Source organism: Protopterus annectens, chromosome 13.part0 (assembly GCF_019279795.1).
Source record: "Protopterus annectens isolate FY-2018-M chromosome 13.part0, PAN1.0, whole genome shotgun sequence".
Lineage (NCBI taxonomy): Eukaryota > Metazoa > Chordata > Ceratodontiformes > Protopteridae > Protopterus > Protopterus annectens.
This window is the reverse complement of record NC_056747.1, coordinates 1,019,521,261-1,019,548,237: the sequence shown is the minus strand read 5'-3', so window position 1 is coordinate 1,019,548,237 and position 26,977 is coordinate 1,019,521,261. Positions and strand designations below refer to the sequence as shown.

Sequence of the window (26,977 nt, the reverse complement as noted above, 5' to 3'; positions counted from 1 at the left end):
CAAAAGGAATTTTTGTGGTGGGCTCAGGAATGTCACCTAAACAAGGGACTCTCTGTGACCCGGCCAGAGGCGAGTCAGATTCTAACGACAGATGCCTCAGACATTGCTGGGGGAGCTCATCTAGATGGAAAATGGATACAAGACAAGTGGCCTGCCAGACTACAGCATCTACATATCAACATGAAAGAGATGTTAGCAGTCCAGTTTGCATTAATGGCTTTCAAGGAGTTACTTCTTCCAGGGCAGGTGTTGATTCTAACAGACAACACAACTGTCATGTGGTACATCAACAAACAAGGGGGAACACATTCTTACCCATTGTGCAGGCAAGCAATGATTTTATGGGAGACTGCGCTCAGCTTGCAACTAACTCTTCAGGCAAGGTTTCTGCCGGAGCACAGAACTCCTTAGCAGATGTGTTAAGCAGACAAATCATGGATCCCCACGAGTGGAAACTGGATCTTCATGTATTTCAAAAATTGACAGTGTCATGGGGAACTCCAGACATAGATCTGTTCGCTTCTCCACTAAGCCACCAGCTGCCAAAGTTTTGCACAAAGAGGTTTCATCACACAGCTTGGAAAGTGGATGCTCTTTCTTTCAGTTGGAAAAATCTTCATGTGTATGCTTTTCCACCTCTGCCTCTTCTCCCAAAGGTGCTTCTAAAGGTCAGACAAGACAAGCCAAGGATGATTTTAATAGCTCCAGATTGGCCTCGGCAGCACTGGTACCCTTTACTGAGGAGTCTGGTAAGGAAGCCTCCATGGCCTTTACCCTTGATTCCACACCTGTTGTCTCAGAGGGACGGTCGTCTGCTCAATGTCAAGCTTCACTCTCTTCATCTAACAGCCTGGCATATTCTGTTTTGAAAGACAGCAGGTCTCAACTTCCTCAACAAGTTTTAAATGTGATTATGGAAGCCAGAAGACCTAGTACAAGGAAAGTGTACATGAAAAATGGAAGAGATTTTTATTTTGGAGTGCAGCAAACAATTTGGAGATTTCGGAGCCTAATTTGAGTGTGGCTCTTCAATATCTTACTGAGTTATTGGACAAAGGTTTGTCTTTCTCTTCCATTAAGATTCATGCTGCAGCAATTTCAGCTCACTATGATTGTGACCCACCATTGTTTTCGCATCCTTTGTTCAAGCAATTTCTTAGAGGGCAAAGAATATAAGACCCCACGTAGAGCTCCTACTCCTGCTTGGGATCTCAATTTTGTGTTGGAGAAACTTACTCTACAACCTTTTGAGCCTCGGCTACTGCTGAATTGAAATACTTGTCATGGAAGACTGCTTTTTTGTTGGCCATTACTTCTGCAAGAAGGGTTTCTGAGTTGCAGGCCCTTATGGCGGTAGAGCCTTTTTGATTTTTCATAAGGATAGGGTATCTTTTCGTACTAATCCTTCCTTTATGCCTAAGGTGGTTTCTAGTGTGGCTTTAAACCAAACTATTCATTTGCCTACTTTTTATGCAGATCCCCAAAATAAAGGGGAAAAGATTTTGCACACTTTAGATGTACACAGGCAATTGCGTTATTATTTGAGCAGGACCAAGGATTTTAGGCAGTCTCAGCAGTTGTTTGTTTCTTTTGCTTTGGGTTCGCAGGGCAAGCCTGTGTCAAAACAAACTATTTCTAGGTGGATTGGGTTTTGCATTGCATTTTGCTATTCCCATCATGGCAAGGAGATTCCAGCTGGGATTAGGCCTCATTCCACTAGGGCTACTGCCACTTCAACAGCATTTCTAAGGGGGGTGGCAACTAAGGATATTTTGGAAGCAGCTACTTGGAGTTCAGTGCATACTTTCTCTAAGCATTACTACCTTCCTCTCTACTCTAAGTCTAGGGATGGTTTTGCCACAGCTATTTTGCAAGGCATGTTATCAGCTCCTGCTTCCTTATGATTTGCCAGCCTCCCTTACCTCTGCTTTGGGATTCTACCCAATAGTTAGGACTGCAGCAATGTGGAATGAAGAACATAGTACAGTTTTGTACCTACCATAAATGTAGATGTTCGAGGATCCACATTGCTGCAGTCCAATTTACCCTCCCTCCTTCCCCTCTGTGTTTAAGGGTGGTTGTGTAGGTGAGATTATATTTTCTGGTACCTTTGTATATATTGTATATATTTTTGGTGCAGGTATGTTTGGTGTGTTTTGGTTTTGGCCTTGTCTTTTTAGGGTCTTCTGACGTCTGGGGCAAGAAAAGACTGAGGATATGACGTCGGTCATGCGCATTAGTACCCTGACGTACTGACGTCAGTCTAATGCGCCGTGACCGACGTCAGCCATATACTTTGGTATTCGGGCCGACTGGACAGCGGACTACCCAATAGTTAGGACTGCAGCATTGTGGATCCTCGAACATCTACATTTATGGTAGGTACAAAACTGTACTTTTCATCCCGCATGGACATGGGGGCCATTCAGCAAGTACCAGAGCAAGAGCGGGGACAAGGATTTTACTCAAGACTGTTCTTAGTACCCAGAAAGGGCAAGGCCTGGAGGCCAATACTTGACCTATCTATTCTGAACACATTCCTGGATATTCCAAAATTCAAAATGTTGACTTTGCAGTAGCTTCTGCCCATGCTTGGCAAGAACGCTTGGCTTGTGACTTTGGACCTAAAAGAGGCATACCTGCATGTTCCAGTCAGACAATCGTGCAGAATACACCTCAGATTCAAGGCTGGTTCAATACATTACCAATTCTCTGCACTGTCCTTTGGCTATCTACTGCGCCCAGGGTCTTTACAAAGTGCCTGGCACCAGTAATTGCATTCTGCAGACAAAGAGGAATACAAATGTACCCTTACTTGGACGACTGTATAATTCAAGCAGAGAACAAGGACATTCTTCTTCAATATCTGGTGTTTGTGAAAAGACTCCTAACATGCCTAGGGTACACAGTCAACGAAAAGAAATCAAAACTATTACCCTCTCAAGATATAACATTCATGGGTGCAAGCTTGAATACAACTGCCCAGATGGTTTATCTCATGCCAGACAAACAAAGGCAACTGACTACCTATTTCACAATGTTGGCAACAAAGGCCCAGTTATCTGCAAGACAAATTCTGCAGGCTTTGGACTTCATGGCATCCTGCATCCTACTAATTCCATATGCAAGACTGCATATGAGGAAACTTCAATGGTACCTAAAAAGTGTTTGGACACAACATTGCCACAGCCTGGAAACAATGATTACTCTCATTCCCTGCCTGCAGCAGGAGTTTCGATGGTGGGCAAAGGCTTGTCACCCGAACAAGGGACAGCCATTCACATTACCCCCAGCCAGGCAGACACTAACAATGGATGCATCAGATTATGCCTGTGGGGCCCACATGGCAGGAAGATGCATTCAGGGCACATGGACCTCAAACCAAATGCATCTACATATCAATCAAAAAGAGATGCTAGCTGTTCAAAGTGCCCTGTCTGCCTTCAAGGACCTACTTCATCTGGGACAACTGCTGATAAAGACAGACAACACCACGGTCATGTGGTATATAAACAAGCAGGGGGGCACACATTCTTACCCCCTTTGCAGACTAGCTATAACATTGTGGGACACAGCTTTGACTTACTAAGTACATTTGCAGGCACAATTGCTGCCAGGAAAGGAGAATACTCTGGTAGACGAACTAAGCAGAAACCTCATGGATCCCCATGAGTGGCAGCTGGATCCACAAGTCTTCAGCATGATAACAAGGAAATGGGGATGCCTGGACATAGATCTATTTGCCTCCCCTCACAACTACCAACTAAAAAGATTCTGCACAAGGACTTATCACAGACAAGCATGGAAAGTGGACGCCCTGTCTTTCAGCTGGAAAAACCTATCGGTATATGCCCCCCCCACTGCCTCTCCTCCCCAAGGTACTTCTAAAGGTCAGACAGGAGAAACCAAAGATGATACTGATTGCCCCAGACTGGCCCCGCCAGTACTGGTATCCAGTCCTAAGGAACTTGTCTTGTTACCCAGCTTGGACCTTACCTCATTTACCTCGTCTACTGTCCCAGCAAAACAATCAGATCCTGCACAGCCAACTCAGGACATTAAACCTGGCAGCATGGCGGATAATGTAGTCATACAAAAAACACCTCTCAGCAAAGCTGTGATTGATGTCATTCTGGAAGCCAGAAGGCCTAGTACAAGAAAGTCTTATGCTGGAAAATGGAAGAGATTCTGTGCTTGGAACCAGGCACAAAGAACTGATACAACTGTACCAGATATTCCTCAGATTTTGCAATACTTAACTGAGATGATGGACAAAGGCCTATCCTTTTCATCAATTAAAATTCATGCCTCTGCCATTTCGGCTCATTACAATACAGAGCCACCAATTTGTTTCTCACCCTTTATTAAAGCAGTACCTCAGAGGAGCCAACAATTTAAGGCCTCCAAGAAGATCACCAATACCTGCATGGGACCTCAACTATGTCTTGGAAAAGCTCACCCTGCCTCCTTTTGAGCCAGCTGCTACTGTTGATATAAAGTTGTTATCTTGGAAAACGGCTCTGCTCTAACAATTACTTCCGCAAGATGAGTTTCAGAGCTACAGCCGCTCATGGCTGTGGAGCGTTTTATCATTTTTTATCCAGACAGTCTCTCTCTGAGGACAAACCCAACATTTATGCCTAAAGTGGTGTCCAGTGTGGCTCTTAACCAAACTATTCATCATCATCATCCTCATCATCATCTTCTTTCGGCTGTTCCCGTTAGGGGTCGCCACAGCAGATCACCTGTTTCCATTTCTTCCTGTCCTCTGCATCTTGCTCTGTCACACCAGCCACCTGCATGTCCTCTCTCACCACATCCATAAACCTTATCTTAGACCTTCCTCTTTTCCTGTTACCTGGTAGCTTCATCCTTAGCATCTTTTTCCCCAATATACTCCGCATCCCCCCTCAGCACATGTCCAAACCAACATAATCATGCCTCTCTGGCTTTGTCTCCAAACCTTCCAACCTGGGCTGACCCTCTAATATACTTATTCCTAATCCTGTCCACCCTCGTCACACCCAATGCAAATCTTAACATCTTTAATTCTGCCACATCCAGCTCAAACTCCTGCCTTTTTGTTAGTGCCACTGTCTCCAATCCATACAACATAGCTGGTCTCACTACCCTCTTGTAGACCTTCCCTTTCACTCTTACAGGTACTCGTCTGTCACAAATCACTCCTGACACTCTTCTCCACCCACTCCATCCTGCATGTACTCTCTTCTTCACCTCTCTTCCACACTCACCGTTACTCTGAACTATTGACCCCAAGTATTTAAACTCATCCACCTTCGCCACCTCTACTCCTTACATCCTCACCATTCCTCTATCCTCCCTCTCATTCAGACACATATATTCTGTCTTAGTCCTGCTGACCTTCATTCCTCTTCTCTCTAGAGCATATCTCCATCTCTCCAGGGTCTCCTCCACCTGTTCCCTACTCTCACTACAGATCACAATGTCATCTGCAAGCATCATAGTCCACGGGGACTCCTGTCTGATCTCGTCTGTCAACCTGTCCATCACCATTGCAAATAAGAAAGGGCTCAGATCTGATCCTTGATGTAACCCCACCTCCACCATAAACACATCTGTCACTCCCACCGCAGGCCTTGCCACTGTCACACTACCCTCGTACATATCCTGTACCACTCTTACATACTTTTTTGACACTCCTGACTTCCTTATACAATACCACAACTCCTCTCTAGGCACCATGCTTTCTCTAAGTCTACAAAAACACAATGCAACTCCTTCTGACATTCTCTGTACTTCTCCATCAACACTCTCAGAGCAAAGATCGCATCTGTAGTGCTCTTTCCTGGCATGAAACCATACTGCTGATCACTAATCATCACGTCCCTTCTTAATCTTGCTTCCACTACTCTTTCCCATAACTTCATGCTGTGACTGATCAATTTAATCCCTCTGTAGTTACTACAGCTCTGCACATCACCCTTATTCTTAAAAATCAGTACCAAGACACTTTCTCCATTCCTCAGGCATCCTCTCACTTTGCAAGATTTCATTAAACAATCTGGTTAAAATCTCCACTGCCATTTCACCTAAACACCTTCATGCTTCCACAGGTATGTCATCTGGGCCAACAGCTTTTCCATTCTTCATTCTCTTCATAGCTATCCTTACTTCCTCCTTGCTAATCCATTGTACTTCATGATTTACTATCCCTACATCATCCAACCTTCTCTCCCTCTCATTCTCTTCATTCATCAACCCCACAAAGTACTCTTTCCATCTCCTCAACACACTCTCCTTGCTTGTGAGTATGTTTCCTTCATTATCCTTTATCACCTTTACCTGCTGCACATATTTCCTAGCTCGGTCCCTCTGTCTAGCCAATCGGTACAGGTCCTTTCTCCCTCCTTAGTGTCCAATCTTTCATACAACTCTTCATATGCCTTATCCTTAGCCTTCACCACCTCTCTCTTTGCCATGCACATCTCCTTATACTCCTGTCTACTTTCTTCATCTCTCTGACAATCCCACTTCTTCTTTGCCAACCTCTTTCTCTGTATACTCTCCTGTACTTCCTCATTCCACCACCATGTCTCCTTGTCATCCTTCCTCTGTCCAGATGTGATACCAAGCACCTTTCTAGCTGTCTCCCTTACTAGCTCTGCTGTATTTACCCAGCTATTTGGTAACTCTTCACTGCCACCCAGTGCCTGCCTTAACTCATCCCTGAACTCCACCTCACAATTACCCTTTTTCAAAACCAAACTTTTTTAACCAAACTATTCATCTGCCAACTTTTTATCTAAATCCACAGAACAAGGGGGAGAGAATTCTGCACTCTTTGGACGTACACAGACAGCTTAGATTCTACTTGGACAGGGATATGCTGCAGGATCACAAGGAAAGGCGATCTCAAAGCAGACCATCTCAAAGTGGATAGGCCACTGCATTCGTTTATGCTATTTACACCATGGCAAGCCAGTGCCTAAGGGCATTAGGCCACATTCCACCAGAGCTGCAGCCACTTCAGCAGCTTTTCTCAGGGGAGTTCCAACCAGAGACATTTTAGAGGCGGCTACTTGGAGTTCAGTGCACACCTGTACAAAGCATTACCATCTGCCATTCTACTCTAAATCCAGAGCAGGCTTTGCCACTGCAGTTCTGCAGGGACTCATAGCCACTCCTAATGCTGTTTAGCTCCAGCCTCCCAACCATAGCTTTGGGACTCTACCCAAATGTAATGACTGCAACAGTGAAACACGAAGAACATAGTACAGTTGTGTACACTTACCATAAATGTAGATGTTCGAGTGTATTCACTGTTGCAGTCCACGTTACCCACCCACCATCCCCCTTTTTTCAATGGATCCTATCTTTCCTTCTCTGATTTATACAACCTATGTGGTGTATTTGCTTATAGATGAAGGTAAAAATTTATATTGCTGCATTTATTGTTTTATATATATATATATATATATATATATATATATATATATATATATATATATATATATATAATTTGGCTACCCTTTTAAGGGGCACCAGACATCTGGGCAAGAAAAACTGAAGTAAATGGCGGTCGCTTCTTTTATACCCCTGACATCTGGGAAGGGGTGACAGCAGCCGACGCAGGACCCAAGACTTTGGAATTCAGGCCGGCTGACGGCAACCTGCCAGCAGGATTACCCAAATGTAATGACTGCAACAGTGAATACACTCGAACATCTACATTTATGGTAAGTGTACACAACTGTACTTTACTGGTGCAGACACCTTCCTCGATGGCACCGTACCCATCAGTGCAGACACTTGCCTTTACGGTGCAGCCACCGACTTCTGTGGCACTGCCTTTGTCGGTGCAGACTACTTCAACACCATTTTCCTTGGTGCAGACATCCTCTGTTCAGGCTCTGCACCACTTTGAATTAGCAAGAACCAAGTACTCTCCTTCTTTGGATCCGTTTGTTGGTAGCCAATATAGCCCTTTTCTAGAAAGACCAGAATCGCCTTCAGGTTTCTCTGAGGTCGACCAGGAGCCTCTCTGAACAAGTTGTGTTGTGGCTTGTTGACCAGTTGCTTGTTCAGGGGTCTCTCTCAACCGTCTAAACCTACGTTCCCTCCTTCAGGTGAATGTATATCTCCTCAAACCCCAACATGCACTCCACCTTCGGCTTCCACCCAAGTTTCGAAGCCCATTCTTCTGACAGCAGCTTCCCTCCCTCCGACCACAGTAGTAGATCTCACTTTAGAGCTGGAGTCGTCCTTGTGGCCCTTGGTGCACTGGGCATCTGGCTCTTCTCAGGCTAGTGGCTGTGCCGTGGGGGAGGGCATTCTTAGTTCCACGCTGAGTTTTTTCTGTGGCACCCTCCAGGAATCCTCCCTCTTTCATGCTTCATAGTCCTCTTGAGACTCCTGGTCTCGAGGTCGTCTCGTTGGAGCAGGGTGTGACCCTGGTTCCGAGGTTGTCGTGCTCGGTTCCGGGCTCCCATCCCTCTTTGGGCGGGCTGACCTTCCAGGCCATGGAGATGGAGCTTGCCTCCGCTGGCAAACCTCACATGTCTGAGTCCTCTCCCCCCTCTGTGCCGCAGCTCTCACAAGCCATAACTGCTGGACACCGGGCACAAGGGCCTCAGGTTTCTCCCCCTCAGGAGACCCCCTCTTTGCAGTCTTCCCTGGAACCTCCCACTGAGGAAGTACCTCGCAAGGCTTCATGCAGGAGTCTTTGACTGAAAGATATGGACTTTGATGATAGGGAAGCGTCCCCACAGTCGTCCTCTGATGAGGTGTCCTTTGGTGACATCCTCAAGCTCCTTAGACAGACTGGTGACTGCAAGTCCTCTAATCCTTCCTCAGAGGAATTCATATTCCTGGAGTCCTTTCGTGCCTGGCCCCCTACCTCCTGGGTTACCTCACTGGCCGATGAGCTTGTCCAGCTCATCTTCCAGCACGCATGGAAAGCTCTTGACATCCTGCAAGCTGTACCGTGGAGACCTGACAAGATCTTATCTCCCCCAGCTGAGCATCCCCATTGTTCAAGAGGTCTTCCAGTAGATTCCATGGTGATGGCGGTTGCAACCAAGTAAGACTTGGCAGAAGAGAGCCAGCCTGTCCATCCATCCAACAAAGAGTCCTGGGCGATAGACAGACTCGGGAAGTGTGTGTTTGCTTCATTGACCTTCGCCGTTAGGTCTTTGAACTGTTTGGCACACTTTACGAGGCTCCAGAGGGATCTTATCAAACAACTCTCTGAAACCTTGGCAGTAGCTGTTTCTGATGAGGTCCGTGACAACGTAGCTTCTCAGATAACCACCCTAGAATCCATATCCAATTCTTCTGTGCGTCTTATTCACACGCAACGGAAGGAATGGCGAGAGCAGCAGGCGCAGATATAGTCACCAGACGACATGCCTGGATGCGCCTTTGTGACTTTGTGGACTCCTTTAAGGCTTCCTTTATGAACGCCCCATCGAGGCTGCTTCTTTGTTTGGCCCTAAAGTTAAAGATACGCTGGCAAGGTGCGAACAAGATGGCAAGACCCTATCTGCCATTGGTGTCAGACACTCCACTCTTCAATGATTCTACTCCAGAAATCAAAGGAGCAGGAAGATGTGGCACAGGAAATCACAGGGCTCTTTTTGTGACGCACATGCCGAGTTCTCCCCTAGAGGCAGAGGGGGAAACTCCACTGGAAGACGCCCCTTTCGGGGCAGAGAAGGTCCGTGAAACCAGGGTTTCAGAGATTCTTTCTCTGGCCAACCTTATCAGCACTCCTGAAACATTGCCTGACTGCTCGCCTCTGGAACCAGTCGGGGGTCGTTTTTCCTTGTACCCCACTGCCTGGCAAAACATCACCACTGACTCTTGTGTACGATGGATAATATCCAGAGGCTATCGCATCCCCTTCCATCTTTGTCCAACCTCATCCAGAGAATTAACCGACGTTCCACCCAGTCAAAGGGAAGCAGCAGCACACAAAATTCAAAAGCTGCTACAAAAAAGGGTTATCCAAACGGTCCTCCCAGACCAGATAGGATCCAGTTTTTACTCCAGGTTCTTTTTAGTGCCAAAAAAGACATGGGACTGGAGACCAATTCTGGATCTCAGCACACTGAACAAATTTGTAAAAACAGAGAAATTCCGGATGGTCACGGTTCAGTCTATCCTTCCTTTTCTGGAAGAAGACAATTGGATGTGCTCTGTAGATCTTCAAGATCCATATTAACACATAAAAATGGACAAATGCTCAAGAAGATACCTACACTTCCACACTGGAGCCAGTCACTACCAATTTCAAGCACTGCTCGGAACATTTTTAGGGGTGACCCTAATATTTTTCAAGCAATGGGTGAACAGCCTATTTTTTGTACTAAAGTGGGCCGCAACTTGAAACTTACCTTGGAGGGTAACATAAACAATAGTAGTGAAAAAATGAATGAATTCACCAAAGCCTGTGGTTGTTGTACACAGTGTAGATATATACTATCGGCTGCTAGTTTGAAACTTGATAATATCAACCAGGACACAGTGTTTTTCAAAAAAGGTAACTGGCAGACTAGCAAAATAGTTTATCTGGCTAAGTGTAATTCCTGCCCGGGGTTTTATGTTGGGAAAACTGAGAGGGCTCTCAGGTCCAGGATATATGAACACTTATATGACATTAAGAATTCAAAAGAAACCAATGCCTTATTTAGGCATAGTAAAATATTTGTTAATTTCTCTGGATTTAAATTTGGGAAATTAGATACCATTGAAATAAACCCCAGGGGTGGCAACTGGAAAAACACTTTAAACAAGAGGGGAACTGATGTGGCAGCTTCGTTTGGCAGCTAATCTGTGTCCAGGATTAAATGATTTTATATCTATCTTGCCTGCTTTAAAAGAAAGAGCGGAAAGGGTTTAATTTTATATAATTTCTTTACAGAAATGTATTTTATTGTATTTTTAGTGTTTATAGTGTATGCCTTTAAGGTATTAATTTATTCAAGAGATCTTTTGTTTGACTGGTGGGGGTCCTCACCTATCCAGTGACAGTGTAATATATTTAAATCCACATGACTGTTTGTATATTGTTCTGAGGAAGTCAATTTTACTTCCCTCAATGATATTTGCTCAGCTGCGACGTGGGCCAAACCTCATACCTTTTCTTCATTACAAATTGGATTTGGCCTCCAGAGGTAGAGCTTCTTTTGCCTCCATGGTGCTCAGGAATGTCATTCCATGAGGGCCACCCAGGGATACAGGTAGCTGAGGCCTCTGTCCCATCAATAAGGAATGAATGAAGATTAACAACATCAGATAAAGAAGTTGCGTCTTACCATAACGTTCCATCTGTGTTGTTGTTCTTCGTTCATTCATTACTCCCCACCCTCCGTCCCCCTCTGGAGGTTCCTGGTTGATCTCATATACTCCTTTATTGTATGTCTGTTATGACCAGAGGTGGCCTCTACTTTTTGTCTGTCAACTTGCAAACTCGATCTGAGATAACAGGGAGCAGAGCATTCGGGGTAGGACCTTGGCTCAAGAGTTTATGGCTCATGTGAGCTTGATATATGGCCGGCTCGGTTCCGAGGACAGAACCGATAACCCATCAGTAATGAATGAATGAAGATCAACACCACAGATGGAACATTATGGTAAGACATAACTTCTTTTTATAGTTGATGAGTTTTATGGATGCCAACATGTTACCCTTTATGGGGGTGTGTACAGTGGATAGTGTGGGATTTCAGTTTCTGAAGACCTTTCCTGACAATTCTTGCACTGCATAGCTCCTTCATTCATTATGAGTGTACCTTTTCTTGCTCATCCTGAATTGTGTACAGTGCATCTGGCCCCATGCTGTTTATTTTTTTACCACTTACTTTAACATTCATTATAGGAAAGTTCCCCTGTTTAATCCTAAAAAAATGTAACTCTATAAAATGATTCAGTTGATAGCTCAACAGCTAAGAGCTGTGCCAGTTATGCCTTTATTTCCCCAGGAAGGTGTACAGTGTGTAATAGTGTTACAGGTGCCTGCATTTTGGTTCTGTTGATAGGAAGAGGAAGAGTAAGAAGCTAGAGATGAACTTGGATACATGTATCTGGATTCCATACATGATTTTGGGCATGTGTGCTGAAGAGAGAAGATAGGAAGTACCAAAACTATTTGCCATAGGTGTTGGCAATGTGTGGAAGTGAAATCTGTATCCCTGGGACACTATATTTAAAATCCATTTGCCCTGAGTAATGAGTTCAAAATTCTTTGCATGAAGAGCAATCTTTTCCCCCAAAGGGGGCAGTCAGTTGATAAGTGCTTGGAAATTTTAAAAGGAAGTCATTGAAACAGTTTACCATGGGGGGGGGGTCTTATTATTCCCGGATTTGGAAGTGGAGGCGCCCCACTCCTTAGTTCTGTGTGTCCCCTGGGACTGAAACCTGGGGTTTTTGCTGTGTCTGGATTTGGCTTGAGAAGACCTGGAAGGGGCCGGAAAGGACCAATTCTTAGAGGGCCAGTGTCTACTAAAGCTAGGAGGCTGAACTTGTAAAAACTCTTTCACAGTTTGCATAGCTTTAGCTTTATCTTCCATCTTTTTAAGAACTTCCTCAGCCTTGTTGCCAAACAGGCTGTCCTGATTTAAAGGAGCATCCAACAATTTAGCTTTAACATGATCAGGCAAAGATTGCTCCTTAAGCCAAGCATGCCTTCTGAGCAGAGACCCAGTAACAGCAGCCCTCCAAGAGGCCTCTAATGAATCAAAACCACATTGCATAGCATGTTTTCCAACTTGTTCAGCAGAATGCATTAAATCCTGTAATTCTTTATTTTCCACACAGTCAGGAATCAACATCATTTTCTGTTTAAGCAGTCCAGTAACACGTTGCTGATACTTTAACATATGAAACTGGCAGTTTAAAGCCCTAATGGCCAAGTTTGCAAAAGTGTAAACCTTCTTACCCCCATCTAACCAGCGCCCTGGAGTCTCTATCAGAAGGGGTAGGATTTTTAGCAGTAGAAGCCTTAATGATCTTGTGCCCTTGTGAAATAGTCTCTGGATCTGCAATAGGATTTTTAAAAAGGAACTTGTGGGACTCAGGGACCCTGTAGTATCTCTGTCAGGTTTTCTGGGAGCAGGAGGCAGGGTATCAGGGGCCAAACTAGTTTCCGAAAAAGCATCAACAATGTCTAGTACAGGAGGAATAGCTAAAGGCCTATGCTGAGGTAGGAGAAGGAAATCCCTAAGCCTCTTTTTTTGAATCAGAAAAATCCTGGCTTTCCCAGTGGAAATGCTCCCTTAGAGTATGTAAGGTCCCCCAAAAGAAAAATCCTCAGGAGGGGAAGCAGAGGGAATGAAGTCCTCTGCATCAGCATCTTCATAAGTAGATAACGGCAAATCCAGATCATCAGAAAAATCAGAAACAACAGAATCCTGATCAGAAGATTCATAATCAACTTCAGTCCTAGGCCTCTTGGGGGGGGGGGGGGGGTTGGCTACCCCTGATTAGAATTATTAGATCTTCAGCCATCCTTATTTTTTAGGCATAGAGGCCTGGGCGTCGGTTTTTTAGGCATGGATCGAGATTTAGGCCTAAGTAAAGAAGGAGGCGTCAGTTTAATATGCAAGTCCGTAGGCCTGAATACACCCTCAGAAGCTGGTGTCTGCACAGTGGCTCCAGACCCATCCAAGGTAGAGACATCCGCGGGTTCCATAGTTGAAGCATCTCGCGGCACACCGGACTCTGAATGGGTCTCAGTAGAGTCTTGCGAATCAGAAGTAGCGGTTATCAGGGGCTGCGAAAGCACCTCGCTGAGTACCGGCGAATTGGCAACTGGCTTAGGAGAAGCGGCATCGGCGGCCTGTCTCTGTCTTTATCTTTGCGTTTTTTTGGAATCCCGGTAGTCGGATGGCTAACCGACATTTCTGGACAATTAAACCGAGAACCGAAATATTTAGAGGCGAAAATATACAGACGATGGATAGTGCACTGATTAAATAAAGCACAAAACCGACAGCAAGGTATGTTGTGGTCAGGGCCCAGGCAAGGAATACAGTACGAATGAAAATCTTTGAGGTATTTGCTTTCCACAAGTAATGCAATTATGAACTTTTACTGACATCGGCAAGGAGCAAGAAAAAGTTTCCCCAATGGGGTACTTGGCTTTAGTTGAAGACTTCTGTTCTGAAACTCGAAAATGAAAATTTCAGGAGTTGGCCGACTGGCACTTGCGAACTGCTTCTGCTTTGTGCACTGCACGGCAAGAAAGACTGATGTAATGGTGTTGTCTGCATGTTTTATACCCCTGACGACCTGGCGTCATGGAAGAAGGGACAGCAACCGACACAGGACCCAAGACTTTGTTAATCAGGCCGACTGAGGGCTACCTGCAAGCAGATAACTCAAATGTAATGACTGCAACAGTGAATACACTCAAACATCTACATTTATGGTAAGTGTACACAACTGTACTTTTCCTTTGCCACTTTGGCCTCAGGGCCTCTAATTATTGAGTTTGTCTGTAGTAGATCTAGCTGTCCTTTTTGGATTGGGCACTAAAGAACCTGACAGGGTTCTCAATTTCTGGGATTAAGAAGTTTCTAGTGAAGACTGTAACAACTATTTCCTTGTTAAGCTTTAATATATTCTGTTATAACTTTGTTGCTGATAGTGTGGCTGGGTCAGGCAGCAGTAGCTGAGATATGCTTGCATAGGGGGTACTGTGGCTTAATTATTTCATCTGTCATAGATGCTACCATCTGTGAGAAGATCCTCTGTGAAAATCTGTAGGATACAAGAGAAGACCTGCAGAAGAGGATTGGTATTAACCATAGTAGCTGGGGTCTGTATGATCCCCCGACTTTTCTTCTTTTTCAGAGCAGCTCATGTACCAAAGAAGTATTTTCCTAGACAAAGAAGACTGATCAAGCGTCTAGCTCTTTTTGGCATCCCATACGTATCTTCTAAAAAGGAATTATCTGGAAGTTTTTGCATCCTGTATATGTCTTCTAAAAATGTGAGCTTCACAGGGAATGCTGCAGCAGTCCTGTCTGCTCCTCCGGTTTGTATGTGGGAAAGCTGGTTCCAGAATGTAACCCAGTTTTGGAGAGCCGTCACCAGGAATCGGTGTGTTGTAGATGTAGATAACACAACCATAATGCTTTAGGTTCTACCCTATTGAGATAGCTATTAGGGGACCAGTAAAGATCCAAGGATCTCCAGGAACAGCCTTAGATAGGGCCCATTCCAGCTTTGGAAGGATGGGAAGGGTGGGGGGCTTTATTCCAATCTCTTGTTCTGCTTGTTTTTAGCAACTTCAACAAGCACGTCCAATATATCCAGTTCTGACTGTGATTTTTCAAGGTGTCTCAGCTATGCTTCTGCAGTCAACCTGGATGGTGTCACTATAGACATGATGGATGCCTTGTATCACATTGTTATCTTGAGAAGATGACTTCTCTTCAATCTGAGTTGGTACCGTCATAGGAAGAACAGTCATCTAGTCCATCATCTAGTCATGAGTGCTTACTAAGTTTTTGATTGTGGGCTGATCTGGTGACTCTGTCAACGGACTTCTTTGTAGAGACCCTTCTCATGTTAATGATCTCAGACCAGATTATTTCATTTACTGGGATGAAGCTGAAAACTTTTTTTTTTTTTTTTTGTTATTGCTCACTAGAAGTTCCAGGAAAACATAATCTTTGCATCTTGTTTGAGTCAACTCAGATGTATTAAAGTTTGGATTCTTTTAAGCCTGTTGGGACTCATAGCAGCCATTTCTGTTACCCATATATGTGGCAGCAGGTGAGGATGCTTCAATAGACGGGCAGCTGCGTGTAGTTGCTAGATTATCATAGATTTCATGTTGCTGTCAGACCCCTGTTAGTGGGCTTTGGAGTGTGGTGGACAGTTTCCTCTAGTCCTCCGTATGGGTTTCTGTGTCTGTTGCAGAACCCGTCTCCGATTCTGATGCGACATGGCTTGTTGGTCAGCTGAGGATTCCCCACCTCCACCTGAGGTGCAGTAGTACAGTGCAGATGGCTCCTCCTGAAAAGGAAGGGGTCATGCCTAAACCTTGAGTTGAAGGTGATTCTTCATGTCCTCTTGCAATGCTTGGATAGCCAGACCATGGTGTGGTACATATGAGCAGAGTAACACATACTAATATGCACTGTAAAAGAAAAACGTATTGATCTGGCAGTGGGGGATCATCCCCCTTACAATACTTCACATCTTGGTGATGAGAAGAGTGTTAAACTTTTTAAACGATTGCTTCTAACCTCTGCTGGAGCTAAGGATAAGACAAGCTTGCCTAGTTGAATTTTTTTGGGTGCTGTCTACCTGAAGATAAATGTTTTTACCACAGTGGAGAATGTGATGCTTTTCACAGTCCTACTTGGTAAACAGGGCAATTTCCATATATGATCATCGGATTTATAGCAGAAAAAAAAACAAGTCATTCTTGTTGCCACTTGGTGGCCAACAATGGTTTGATTTCAGACTCTTAGTTCCTTAGGGCTGCAGGAATATATCCTGACATAAGCCAGTGGATCCCCCTTCATTGAAGGGACAGCCAGCTGCACTGTAGGTCTGGATGCATCCTCTGATTCTGACAGACTTCGTGGAAAGAGGTATTGAATGTGAATTGAGACTGCCAGAAAGCCTTCCATTCATCAGATGTTTTGTGCCGAGTGGAAGAGCTTCTTCATTTGGGCAGAGAAATCCATCCCCTTCCACAGGCACTGAATTTGCTGTTGGTTTTCTCCTACCTCATACAGCTTTTTAAATTAAGTATTCTGTGGTTAAGGTGCATGTTTCTGCAGTTGTACTGCAGCATAGGATTGTCAAGCAGCCACTTGAGGGGTCTGCATTTTTGCTCATTTTTGAAGAATCCTACTTTGGACCCTCAAGACTGAAAGACATAACCTGTTTTCTGATCAAACCATCTAGTTCATGGCTCTGAAGTTGTTTTTTGGAGGATGCTGTTTCTAATGCCCTTAACCTGCATCTATCTATAGGATCTTAGAGCTACAAATCTTGATTTTAGGAAAATTGGTCTTGGACTGTGATCAGAGATTTATTAGGAGTAATCAACGCACCTGCCAAAAAACAGTCTCAGAGCAGCACTTGAATAGTTTTTTCATCTCTGTCTTTTTCCGGAAAAAGAGCCTACTGTGAACTTAATTTTCAGAATAAGCTGATGTTTTACTTGAGCTGGTTATGACTTCACAAGGGCAAACCAGTCTTTCATTTCCGTTGCTCCAGGTTGTAAGGATGATCTGGGTGTGTGCCTAAGCAAACCCTTTCCGAATGGATTACTTAACTGTATCATTGTTTGTCATCAGGCAGCTAACTTTCCATTTGCTAATGTGGTCAAGGACCAGTTCACTAAATGTCTAACTGCCTCTGGGGCTTATTTAATGAATATTGTTTGCAGACATTTGTACTGTGGCTGTTTGGTCATCTGTTCACACCTTCCTCAAACACTGCTATTTGGACAGCGATTCCAGAAGTTGGGCCTTCCCTGGTACTACAATGCCTAAGGGTTTTGCCTTAGCCCATTGCACTTCCTCCTTGGAAAGTGTTTAGATAATATTTGGGAATATTCCTTTGTATTGTCCACTGCAGAGGTGATCCTCAAAGTAAGATACAACAGATGCCAGTGTTTACTCTGTAAGTTGACATTTGAAAGAGGCTTTTTACGACAACTTTTTGCCCTTTCTGCCTTTACTTTGCTGGAGTGCCTCTTCTACCCACTATGTGAACAGATGTCCTGTTATGTCTAGCACGTTCATAAATTTAAGTTTTCCTTATGTTTTCCTTTGTGTATGTGCTCATTCATTTTCTGTCAACGGGAGATTGAGTGTACCCTCCTAGATCTGGCATGTGATGTCACATTGTGTACTGACAAGCGTTGTACTTTTCCCCTCAAAGTGTGGAAGCTGTCAAATGCAGTATTTTTGTCAATTGAGTACTTTTGAAAAGGAAATCCCTCTTATTACTCATTACAGAAGTCCCTCTTTGAAGATCAACTGATGCAGTGAGTTCTCATTTGTGTGTTTTACTCCCGGAGTCATGAATTTCTGACATTTGGACTTGTCCATTCGTTTAAGTTACCTAATTCCTGAAAGGTCTTAAGCTCTGAAATTGAGAAGTCTAGCAGTTTTTAAAGTAGGGAATTGCCATTTTGGCACGTTTCTTGCATTCACGATTTGAGGTAAGTTGATTAGTCTTTGTTGAAGTTTCAGCTGTTTGCAAGAAGACTACACTATTTCTAAGTTTAAAAACAGGCTTCTTTTGGGATTTGGGTGACGTATCGTGTAGCATGGTCCTGTGAACTTTTTATTTTGCATGAGGTATGAAGAGAGGTAACATACCATCTTAAGTGTGCTAGAGCGAGTTGAATTTTATTTTTAATAGCATCTTGTTGTAGTCCGTTATGGTCAGTTTAGGGTGTTAGGGGTGGTAACAATTTTGTGTGAAGGGGATAAGGATACCTGAAGTTTGGGATTTCGTGATGAGGAACATGCTTAAGATCTGGGAAAGGTCCCTTTGCAAGTTTACTGTCATTTTTGCTTCTTTGAGTATTTAGCCGAGCTCTATGATGCTGTCTCAACTTTTCAGTTTTTTCTGTCCCTGAGTAGATTTTCCATCAGGCATTTGCAGACAGGAATGCAAGTGACTACATTTAAAGGAAAAAATAATAATTTAGAATGAAGAAACTCCGTAATCAGCTTCTTGGATACAAGATATAAACATAGGCGCCCCTTGACAGTAGCTCTTATCATAGGGAGGGCAGCCAATGATGAGATGAGTAGTAGTTTTGGATTTTACAGTTTGCCTGCAACTTGGAATTTATAACTGACACATGCAATGAAACTGTAATTGTTTTGTAGAAACTATAAACTCACTTAAAGTAATCTTTTTCTTTGTGTAGCTCAATTTCAGGGACCAGTGTACACTTCTAGTGAGAGTCCAGTGCAGCTTCCCCCCCAGAGCATAATGGTGCAACCTGAGGTGCACTTTGCCCCACATCCAGGTAAGTGTATATGAAGGACACTGATAAATGATGCAGTATCACCTTAGTATTTAAGATATTCACAGGATATGATTTCCTTCTCTTTACTAAAACTTTTTGTATATGCAAGTACATTTCCAGATAAGTATAGTATATGTGGATGAGCAATAATGAATTGTGGTACATCTTGCTTAGGAAGTGTTGCCATGAAAGCTGCTGCCCTTCATATATGTATGCATTTCTGTTTATATGTACATATTTATACACGTGTATGTGTGTTTGTGCATATGTATATCTATGTGTGTCTGTATAGTGATTGGTCGACATGTGACTTGGTTGACTCACAAAACAGTAACGAAGACACATCGACTAATCATTATATTGCTGACACATAACATCAACATACAGTACATTGAAAAAAGAAACAAATTTTCTTTTCCGATGCACTACCCAAAACCTGACCACTTTCATCTCAAATTTGTCTGAATGGTGGTATTGCTATGGGAAGTTGTTTGTATTTAATTTAGATGCAGGGTAGGGTTAAGAGCAGGGTTAGGGAAAGCACGCATTATTGAGGTGGGTGGGGGGGCTTTGCCCTTCTGCTCCACATTAGTAATGCATGCTAACCCTAACCTTACCCTGCAGCTAAATTAAAAAAAAAAAAAAAAGTTCCCATAAAATTAGCGCTGCCACTGCACAACATAGCTCGGACGCTCACCACACTTGCAAACACACATGAGCACACACATTCTACTACACGTCCCACTTGTTTCGATGAAACATGCACTATAAAATGTCCATCATTGTACTTCTGTCCTAAAAGTATCAAGAACTCTTTCATCATTACTGCAAGCCTTACTGGAACCTGCTTGCTTCCCTGAGTAGTACAAATTACAATAGCCCTTCTCCCATACTCCTTTCTCGGGGACAGATGTCCATGGATGCTCTAGTTCAAGAACGGCCACCAGGACTCCTCTACACTTTCTCCCATTTCCCCTTTGTAATGTTGTGAGGTAGTGCCAACTGTGCCATGGAGAGTAGGGCAGTATGTGTGTACATATGCCAGCATAGCTAGCTGGAGTTTTGTAAAGAATTTTATTTGACTATCACACTGATTTATACAGATGTTTGAGTAAAAGTATATTTGTAAAGTTACTTGTGTTAAAAATGCATCAACGGTAGGTAGTGCAGACAAAATGAATGTATTCATGTATATTAGATTGTACTGTAACTGATCAAATGTGTATGTTTATCAGAGAACCCTGGAAGAGTGGAAAGTTTAAAATTCTGTTGTAGCTTTCAATTGCTGCCACAGAGCTTGGCAAAGCTTTGTGTGTGTATTGTTCCAGAGTCCGGTGACCAGAGGTGATATCATCCTCTAACCAGCATCTGGTTTCTTTGGAACTCTCACAGCAGCACTTTGGAACTTAGCAGGAAAGATTTCTGACAGGATATATACCTCACACATCCACACAGAGACATCATGTGGCTTTTGCTGTGGTAAAATACTCAGCACATATCAGCTTGCCTTGCTTTAGTAAGTAGACTAATTCTTTAATCAGTCAGGGACATTTAGTGAGAATAGTTCAGTATTGTTTTCTGTATCTGTGAGAAACTATCCAACTGTATTTTTATATCTCTGTGGTTGAAACTCTGTTTATTGTATTCAGTATTCTCCTGTTTTATCTGTCATTAAATATTTTAATACTTTTCATTCTGGCTGGTTCTTTAGAGATTAATTTTAACATCTTGAGAATACTTATGCTTGTTTTAGTGGCACTGTGGTCGCTTCTGAAAGCCTCACTGCCTTGGTCACACTCTACCGTTTGTATTAGTATTAATTTTACACAGTATAATTGGGTACCCTTTGTAAGAGCCTTGGGGTAGCTGACTGGTGGCACCGTGATTACCTCAGAGTCTGGGCATAAAGGGGTACAGCTAGTAAATCTGTGCAGTGGTTTCTGTTCTCTTTTAAGTTCTCCAAATATTTTGAGTTTCTATTACCATGACAGGAATGGACTCCATTCCCAAGTCAAAATACATTTAAAGGAGGTAATGGGCAGTTGCTCTTTGTTAGGGCAAGTATAGATTCAGTGAAGAATTTATTGAACTGAGTAGCTATGCTATCTGTATTGTTGGTTAGTGCTGGGGCTGGAGTACTCCTTTGTCCTGGTTGTAGGATTTGTTTCATACCTGACCAGAACTTTGGGGGTTTTGTTTGATATTTTTGTTGGATATTGCTATAGTGATCTTTCTTGTCTTTTCTGATAACTTTTTGGCTTTATTTCTTGGTTCCAAATATTTGTTGATTTCGTATGGTTTTGTTATTAAGCCAGTTTTCCCAGGCCTTGTCTCTTGTCTTTAGTAGAGCTCTTGTCTCTGTTGTTAACAGGGGGGTATAGTTGGATTGTATCCTAATTGTTCTTGGGGTAGGAGGTTGTTTAGGACGTTAAGAAAGGTGGGATTAAAATAGTCAACTGCTGCATTTAAAGGGAGATATTTAAAGGGGTGCCCATTTGCATGTGGATTAGTTTCTTTTGCTTCTGATTTAGTGGTAAGAGGTAAGTTATTTTGGAATAATTCAGTGCCAGAATACAAAGGTAGGATTGTAGTCACTGAGGCTTTCTGGGAGACAGCCAGAGAGTAGTGAATGAGTGGGGTGGTTTATAAGAATCCAGTCAAAGATTGACTCTCTTTTTGATGATTTGTCTAACCTGGTGGTATTTTGGATTATTTGGGAGAAGCCATAGATATTAATATGATTTATGGGGTTAAGAGCATTATACGAGTACCAGTCTATGTTAGACTCCCATTATAATTTTTTCCTGCTGTAGAGAATTAGATGTCCAGTTTAGGATATGTTCAAGGATAGGAAGATTATTTCCTGGTGAGATATAACCACCTACTATATTTGTGTTTTTTTGGAGTTAAGTAATATTTTAGTGATCAATATTTCAGCATTGTTAAAATCTGGGGTGACTATGTCTATAGTTTCAAGGGAGAGGTTGTTTTTAAATAGTATAGGTATGCCACCATTCTTTTTACCCTTTCTATCTTGCCTATATAGGTTATATTCAGGAGTATTATTTTGTTACTTATTTCTGCCTTTAGCTAGGTTTCTGTAATCAGTACGATGTCAGGAGAGTATAGTGGAAGCATGGCATGAAGTTCTTGTATCTTTTTAAGAATACTTTTAAGTTTTATGTTTAGAATTAGTAAGTCAGTGCCGTATCTGGCGAGGTTCAAGGGAGTTTGGTGTTGTGGTTGGTTGGGAGTTAAGTTGGGGTTGGTTGGTTTGGGGGGCAGGGTTAGGGTGTATGTCACCACGGATAATTAGCTGCAATGCTATATGAACCATTATTTTTAGGTGTTTATGTATAGATTTGTCATATTTCAGAGTGATGTGCTGAAGTGATTGTTGGTGAGGGAGTACAATAAATATTGCTAGTTTGTTTTCAGTGTTAGAGATAGCTGTGGAAATTGTCAGAGAGGTGTTTTTTTGTTAAAATGGGGAGTGTAGTGTGGCTGTAGAATGTGGCCTTGAAATGTTAAATTCATTATTATAGGATGTTAGATGAGCTGCCAATGTTAGTATTAAGAGAGTTGAGAGGTAATAAGGTAGCATATCGATGTTATGTTGTCCTTTCTCACCTTCATTCATTGCTGGTTGGGTTTGGAACCAAGAATCTGTTCCAACTCTGCCTATACAAAAGCTTGAGAGCTTCCACCGGCTCATGGCTACAAACTATCCCATCATGCTGAGGGAAGATTACGCAGATCTCGTTTGCTGCTAAACAAACGGGTGCTTCCATGCAGGCTCTAAGCTAAGTGGAATCTTTTCTTCTTTATCTATAAAATTACCAAAAAACTGTTCCTTATTGTTGTAGGTTTAATAATTTAAACTGTTCGGACTAGTATTTAGTACGTTGAGTGTTAGTTGTTGTTGCTTGAGTTTTTTCTGTTGGCCGTCATTCTACCGCTAGGCCTGTCTGACTTTTCTCCCTATCCCGGTTTCCAAACTCGTTTAAATTAGTGTGTTTTGGACTAATATTTCTTCTGTTCCTTTGTTGTGTAGTCCATTTAAGTTAGAGGGCTCCATTTGGCCCGTTTAACTTAGAGGGCTCCTTTTTCCTTTCCTTCTTCCTGTCTGTTGTAGGAGTCAGTTCGTTTTAGTTAAAGAACAGCTCCTCCTTCCTTGTAGTTTAATGAATTAGAGTTTGTTGGTTACGTGTTACCTTTAAGTATAAAAGCTGTGTTGCTTTCTCTAGTTTACTTGATTGGTTGTTTGTTGACTGTTGATAAGATGTCAAAGGATAACAAAGAATCAAAACCTTCGGGTTTTAAAAAGTGCAGTAAGTGCAGTCAAAAAATGTCACTTGACTGATGGACAACACCAGCTGTGTGTAGTGTTTGGGTGCTGTCCTCCTCCAGGAATCATGTTCTTTCTGTCATGCCTTTAGTTCCAGGGTTTGATGGAAAGAAGGAACAAATTGATAGTGAGAGGCTTATTAAAAACTCTATTTTCAGAGGCTTTGGAAGGGAATCAGACAACCTCTAAAACTAGTCAAAAATACCCTTCTTCCAGATCTGAAAAATCGGTAAAGAGAACATCTGTTGCTGCTCCACTCTTGGAGCTGATAAAAAACATCCCAAGTAATCCTGTTTGGACCTGAAGGCTTTCGGGCCCAAGAATCTCCCTCTTCGGCCCCCATTGTAATTTCGGGGCTGACAGAGTTTCAATTTTGGAGCCGTTCCCCAGTCTTGGAACTTGTCTCCCCAGTTTTGAGATCTCCTTTGCTACAGCCAATGAGTTGTCCAACTCTGTCCTCTTGATCCTGCAGAAGCCTTTCAGACGTTGACGTGGAATGGGTGATGAAGAGGGATTCTGGGCCAACCAACATCACTTACCCTTCGTCAATTCCTCCTCCCGACACTTTCTGGGGCTTCGGAGCCGGAGTGCCTGGATCCAATTATAGCGGAATCATCTGTGCTCCAGGATCTTCGGGCCAGACCACTCCGACCTCCTCGGTTCCATTGGAATTTGAGGGAGTCTAGGAGCCTACGCTCTCCCATCGGGTCTGGTGACGAGAGTCGGGTTGGACAGTTATCCGATCCAAATCTACTTCTCGGGGCTTCGGCACGGGCGAACTCTGCCTACATTGGCCTTGGAGCCCACTGCTTTGGTTCAGGGGAGGTCTTCTGGTTCCTCGGAGCCAGGGGCCTTCTCAGATCAGGGCCAGGGGGCTTTTGAGGTAATGAGAGTGCTGTCACCTCAGACTGCTCTGCGCTCAGGTCCAAGTATTCTTCCTCCCCAAAGCGCCAATGTCAGTCTGTGCCATCGCTTCTACCCAGACATGGAGACCTGAAGCCCCAGGACGCCACACTGGGCAAAGTGATCTCTTCAGAAACTTCTCCAGGGTTACCCCTCTAAGGAGGTCCCCTGGAAGAAATTATGCATGAGGAAGGATTTAGACACCCCTGAGGGGTCCATCACATCAGACATGGACCTCGATGAGTCAGAAGGGTCCCCACGGTCACTGTCTGAGGATGTCTCCTTTCCCTCATCAGTGTGACATTCCAGCTGGTCCTGCCCTACCTAGTAGCTGTCATAATAATATATAGCCCTAATGTACTTTAATGGTACATCTTATTTAACCAAATTATTAAGTAGATTATTAAGTCTGTGATTTTATCCAAGGCAATATACTACATGGCTGGAAATATATCAACCTTAGTTCATTTTGCGATCAAAAATTATATATAAATATATACATATACATTTGCATGTAAAAATCAGTTTCAGTTTTCATAACCTATTGTTAACAAAGATCGCTTTCGTCCTTCTAGACTTCAGGTCTGTGTACAAGAACCCTAAAAACCTATATAATTGTATAATTAGTTAGTATTGTTATTACCATCATTTTGAATAAAGTGAAAAAATGATAAAATGCATGTATGATGATGGAAACAAAATATACACTTAAATTTCAAATGATTTAAAATGGTATTTAAAACCAATTTGTAGAAAAAAATAATAAAATAAAATACAATTAGTCATGTAAACAATGTGGCAATTTTCTAAGTTAATAACAAATGCAAAAATAACTGCATCCTGACATACACTTTGGATTATCACAGTATCAAAAATATTATTGAAGAAAACTAGGACATTGTCACAGGAAACCCTTTTCTGATTAACATCTTAGGTGAAGCCCCATCATTTGTTTATAGGAAGGCCAGGAATATTAGCAGTTTTGTTGAATTTAAACGTAGACCATGTGAGAAAAGTACTAAAAGATGTGAAACTAATTGTACATTTTGTATATTTATACAGCAAGGTGATAGTTTTTATTGCCCTTATTTAAAGAAGATCATTACAACCAGTGCAGGGGGTGACTTTAACACTAAAAAAGTAATTTACAGGGCACAGTGCAATGAATGTGATGCATTCTATGTGGGCAAGACTGTAAACTCAAGCGAAGGATTTCATGTCATCTGTCAGAAATCGGCTCTGGATGTAAAAATAATGCACTAGCCAAACACTTTTCTCTTCATAAAAGACACACAGGTTTTAAGTTCCAGATCCTGGATCGCATAGACATGGGTGATCTTGAAGGAGACATCCCGAATATTCTGGAGAAACATGAACTCATGTGGCAATTAAAGCTGAACTCTTTTAGAAAGCGTGGACTAACTACTACTGTTCAATTAAAAGTGCACTGGAACTTAGAAAATTGCCACATTGTTTACATGACTAATTGTATTTTATTTTATTATTTTTTCCTACAAATTGGTTTTAAATACCATTTTAAATCATTTGAAATTTAAGTGTATATTTTGTTTCCATCATCATACATGCATTTTATCTTTTTTCCACTTTATTCAAAATGATGGTAATAACAATACTAACTAATTATACAATTATATAGGTTTTTAGGGTTCTTGTACACAGACCTGAAGAAGTCTAGAAGGACGAAAGCGATCTTTGTTAACAATAGGTTATGAAAATTGAAACTGATTTTTACATGCAAAATGTATATGTATATATTTATATATAATTTTTGATCGCAAAATGAACTAAGGTTGATATATTTCCAGCCATTTAGTATATTGCCTTGGATAAAATCACAGACTTAATAATCTACTTAATAATTTGGTTAAATAAGATGTACCATTAAAGTACATTAGGGCTATATATTATTATGACAGCTACTAGGGTAGGGCAGGACCAGCTCGAATGTCATACTGATGGGGGAAGGGATGTGAATTTAACATGTGTACCAATAACACTTTGTTTTACAGCACAATAAACCACTCCCATGCTTGATAAAAAGTATATATATATTTAGAAAGCTTGTGAGAAAATTGTTACTCTATTTTTGTTTTACTTGGATCGCTTGTCTGTGTACTTCATAAACGATTTTCGACTGGAAACAGATGGCCTGCCTTGCTTGGATTACTTTCGAATACTTAATAATGCTGTAGAATTATATATTTTCTATTACTTTTTGACTTGACGAGTTTACGTTCGCCACTTCTACTACTATTGTCTGATCTGATTAATATACAGTGATTAACTAGAAATATATGGACTGAAAATCTTCCACACAGAGAAGTTTCTTACACTGTTTTGTTTTTAGACCCACTACACTTTAGTGGGTTGTTTTGAGACTTCGGGGATACCATGGAGATTACTTGTTTTTAGGATGTCTCCTTTGCAGACATCCTAGAAATCCTTAAACAGAGAGGTGGCTGGAAGTCAATCAACCCTTTTGAGGATGTTCATGTACTTGGAGGCATTTGGGTCTCACCCTTCTGCCTCTTGGGTGTCTCTGCCTTTCGACCAGCTCGTGAACGTAGTCATTTGGAAGGTATGGGGCTGTTCGGACTCAGTGGAACCTGTTCGTAAGAGGCCAAATAAATTCATCACTGCACCCTCAGATAAGGAATTCCTCAGTAAAGGTGTCCCAGTAGATGCTATGGTGGTGGAGGCAGCCACCA

At 42.4% G+C, this 26,977-nt stretch overlaps 1 protein-coding gene across 1 annotated transcript in view; it reads left to right on the top strand.

Moving 5' to 3' along the window:
- CASC3 (CASC3 exon junction complex subunit) overlaps nucleotides 1-26,977 on the top strand; it is a 1,214,789-nt gene that overhangs the window by 880,124 nt on the left and 307,688 nt on the right. The window contains exon 9 of the mRNA XM_044054937.1: nucleotides 18,896-18,997. Coding sequence (XP_043910872.1) covers nucleotides 18,896-18,997 — 102 coding nt within the window. The remainder of the gene's footprint in view (nucleotides 1-18,895; nucleotides 18,998-26,977) is intronic.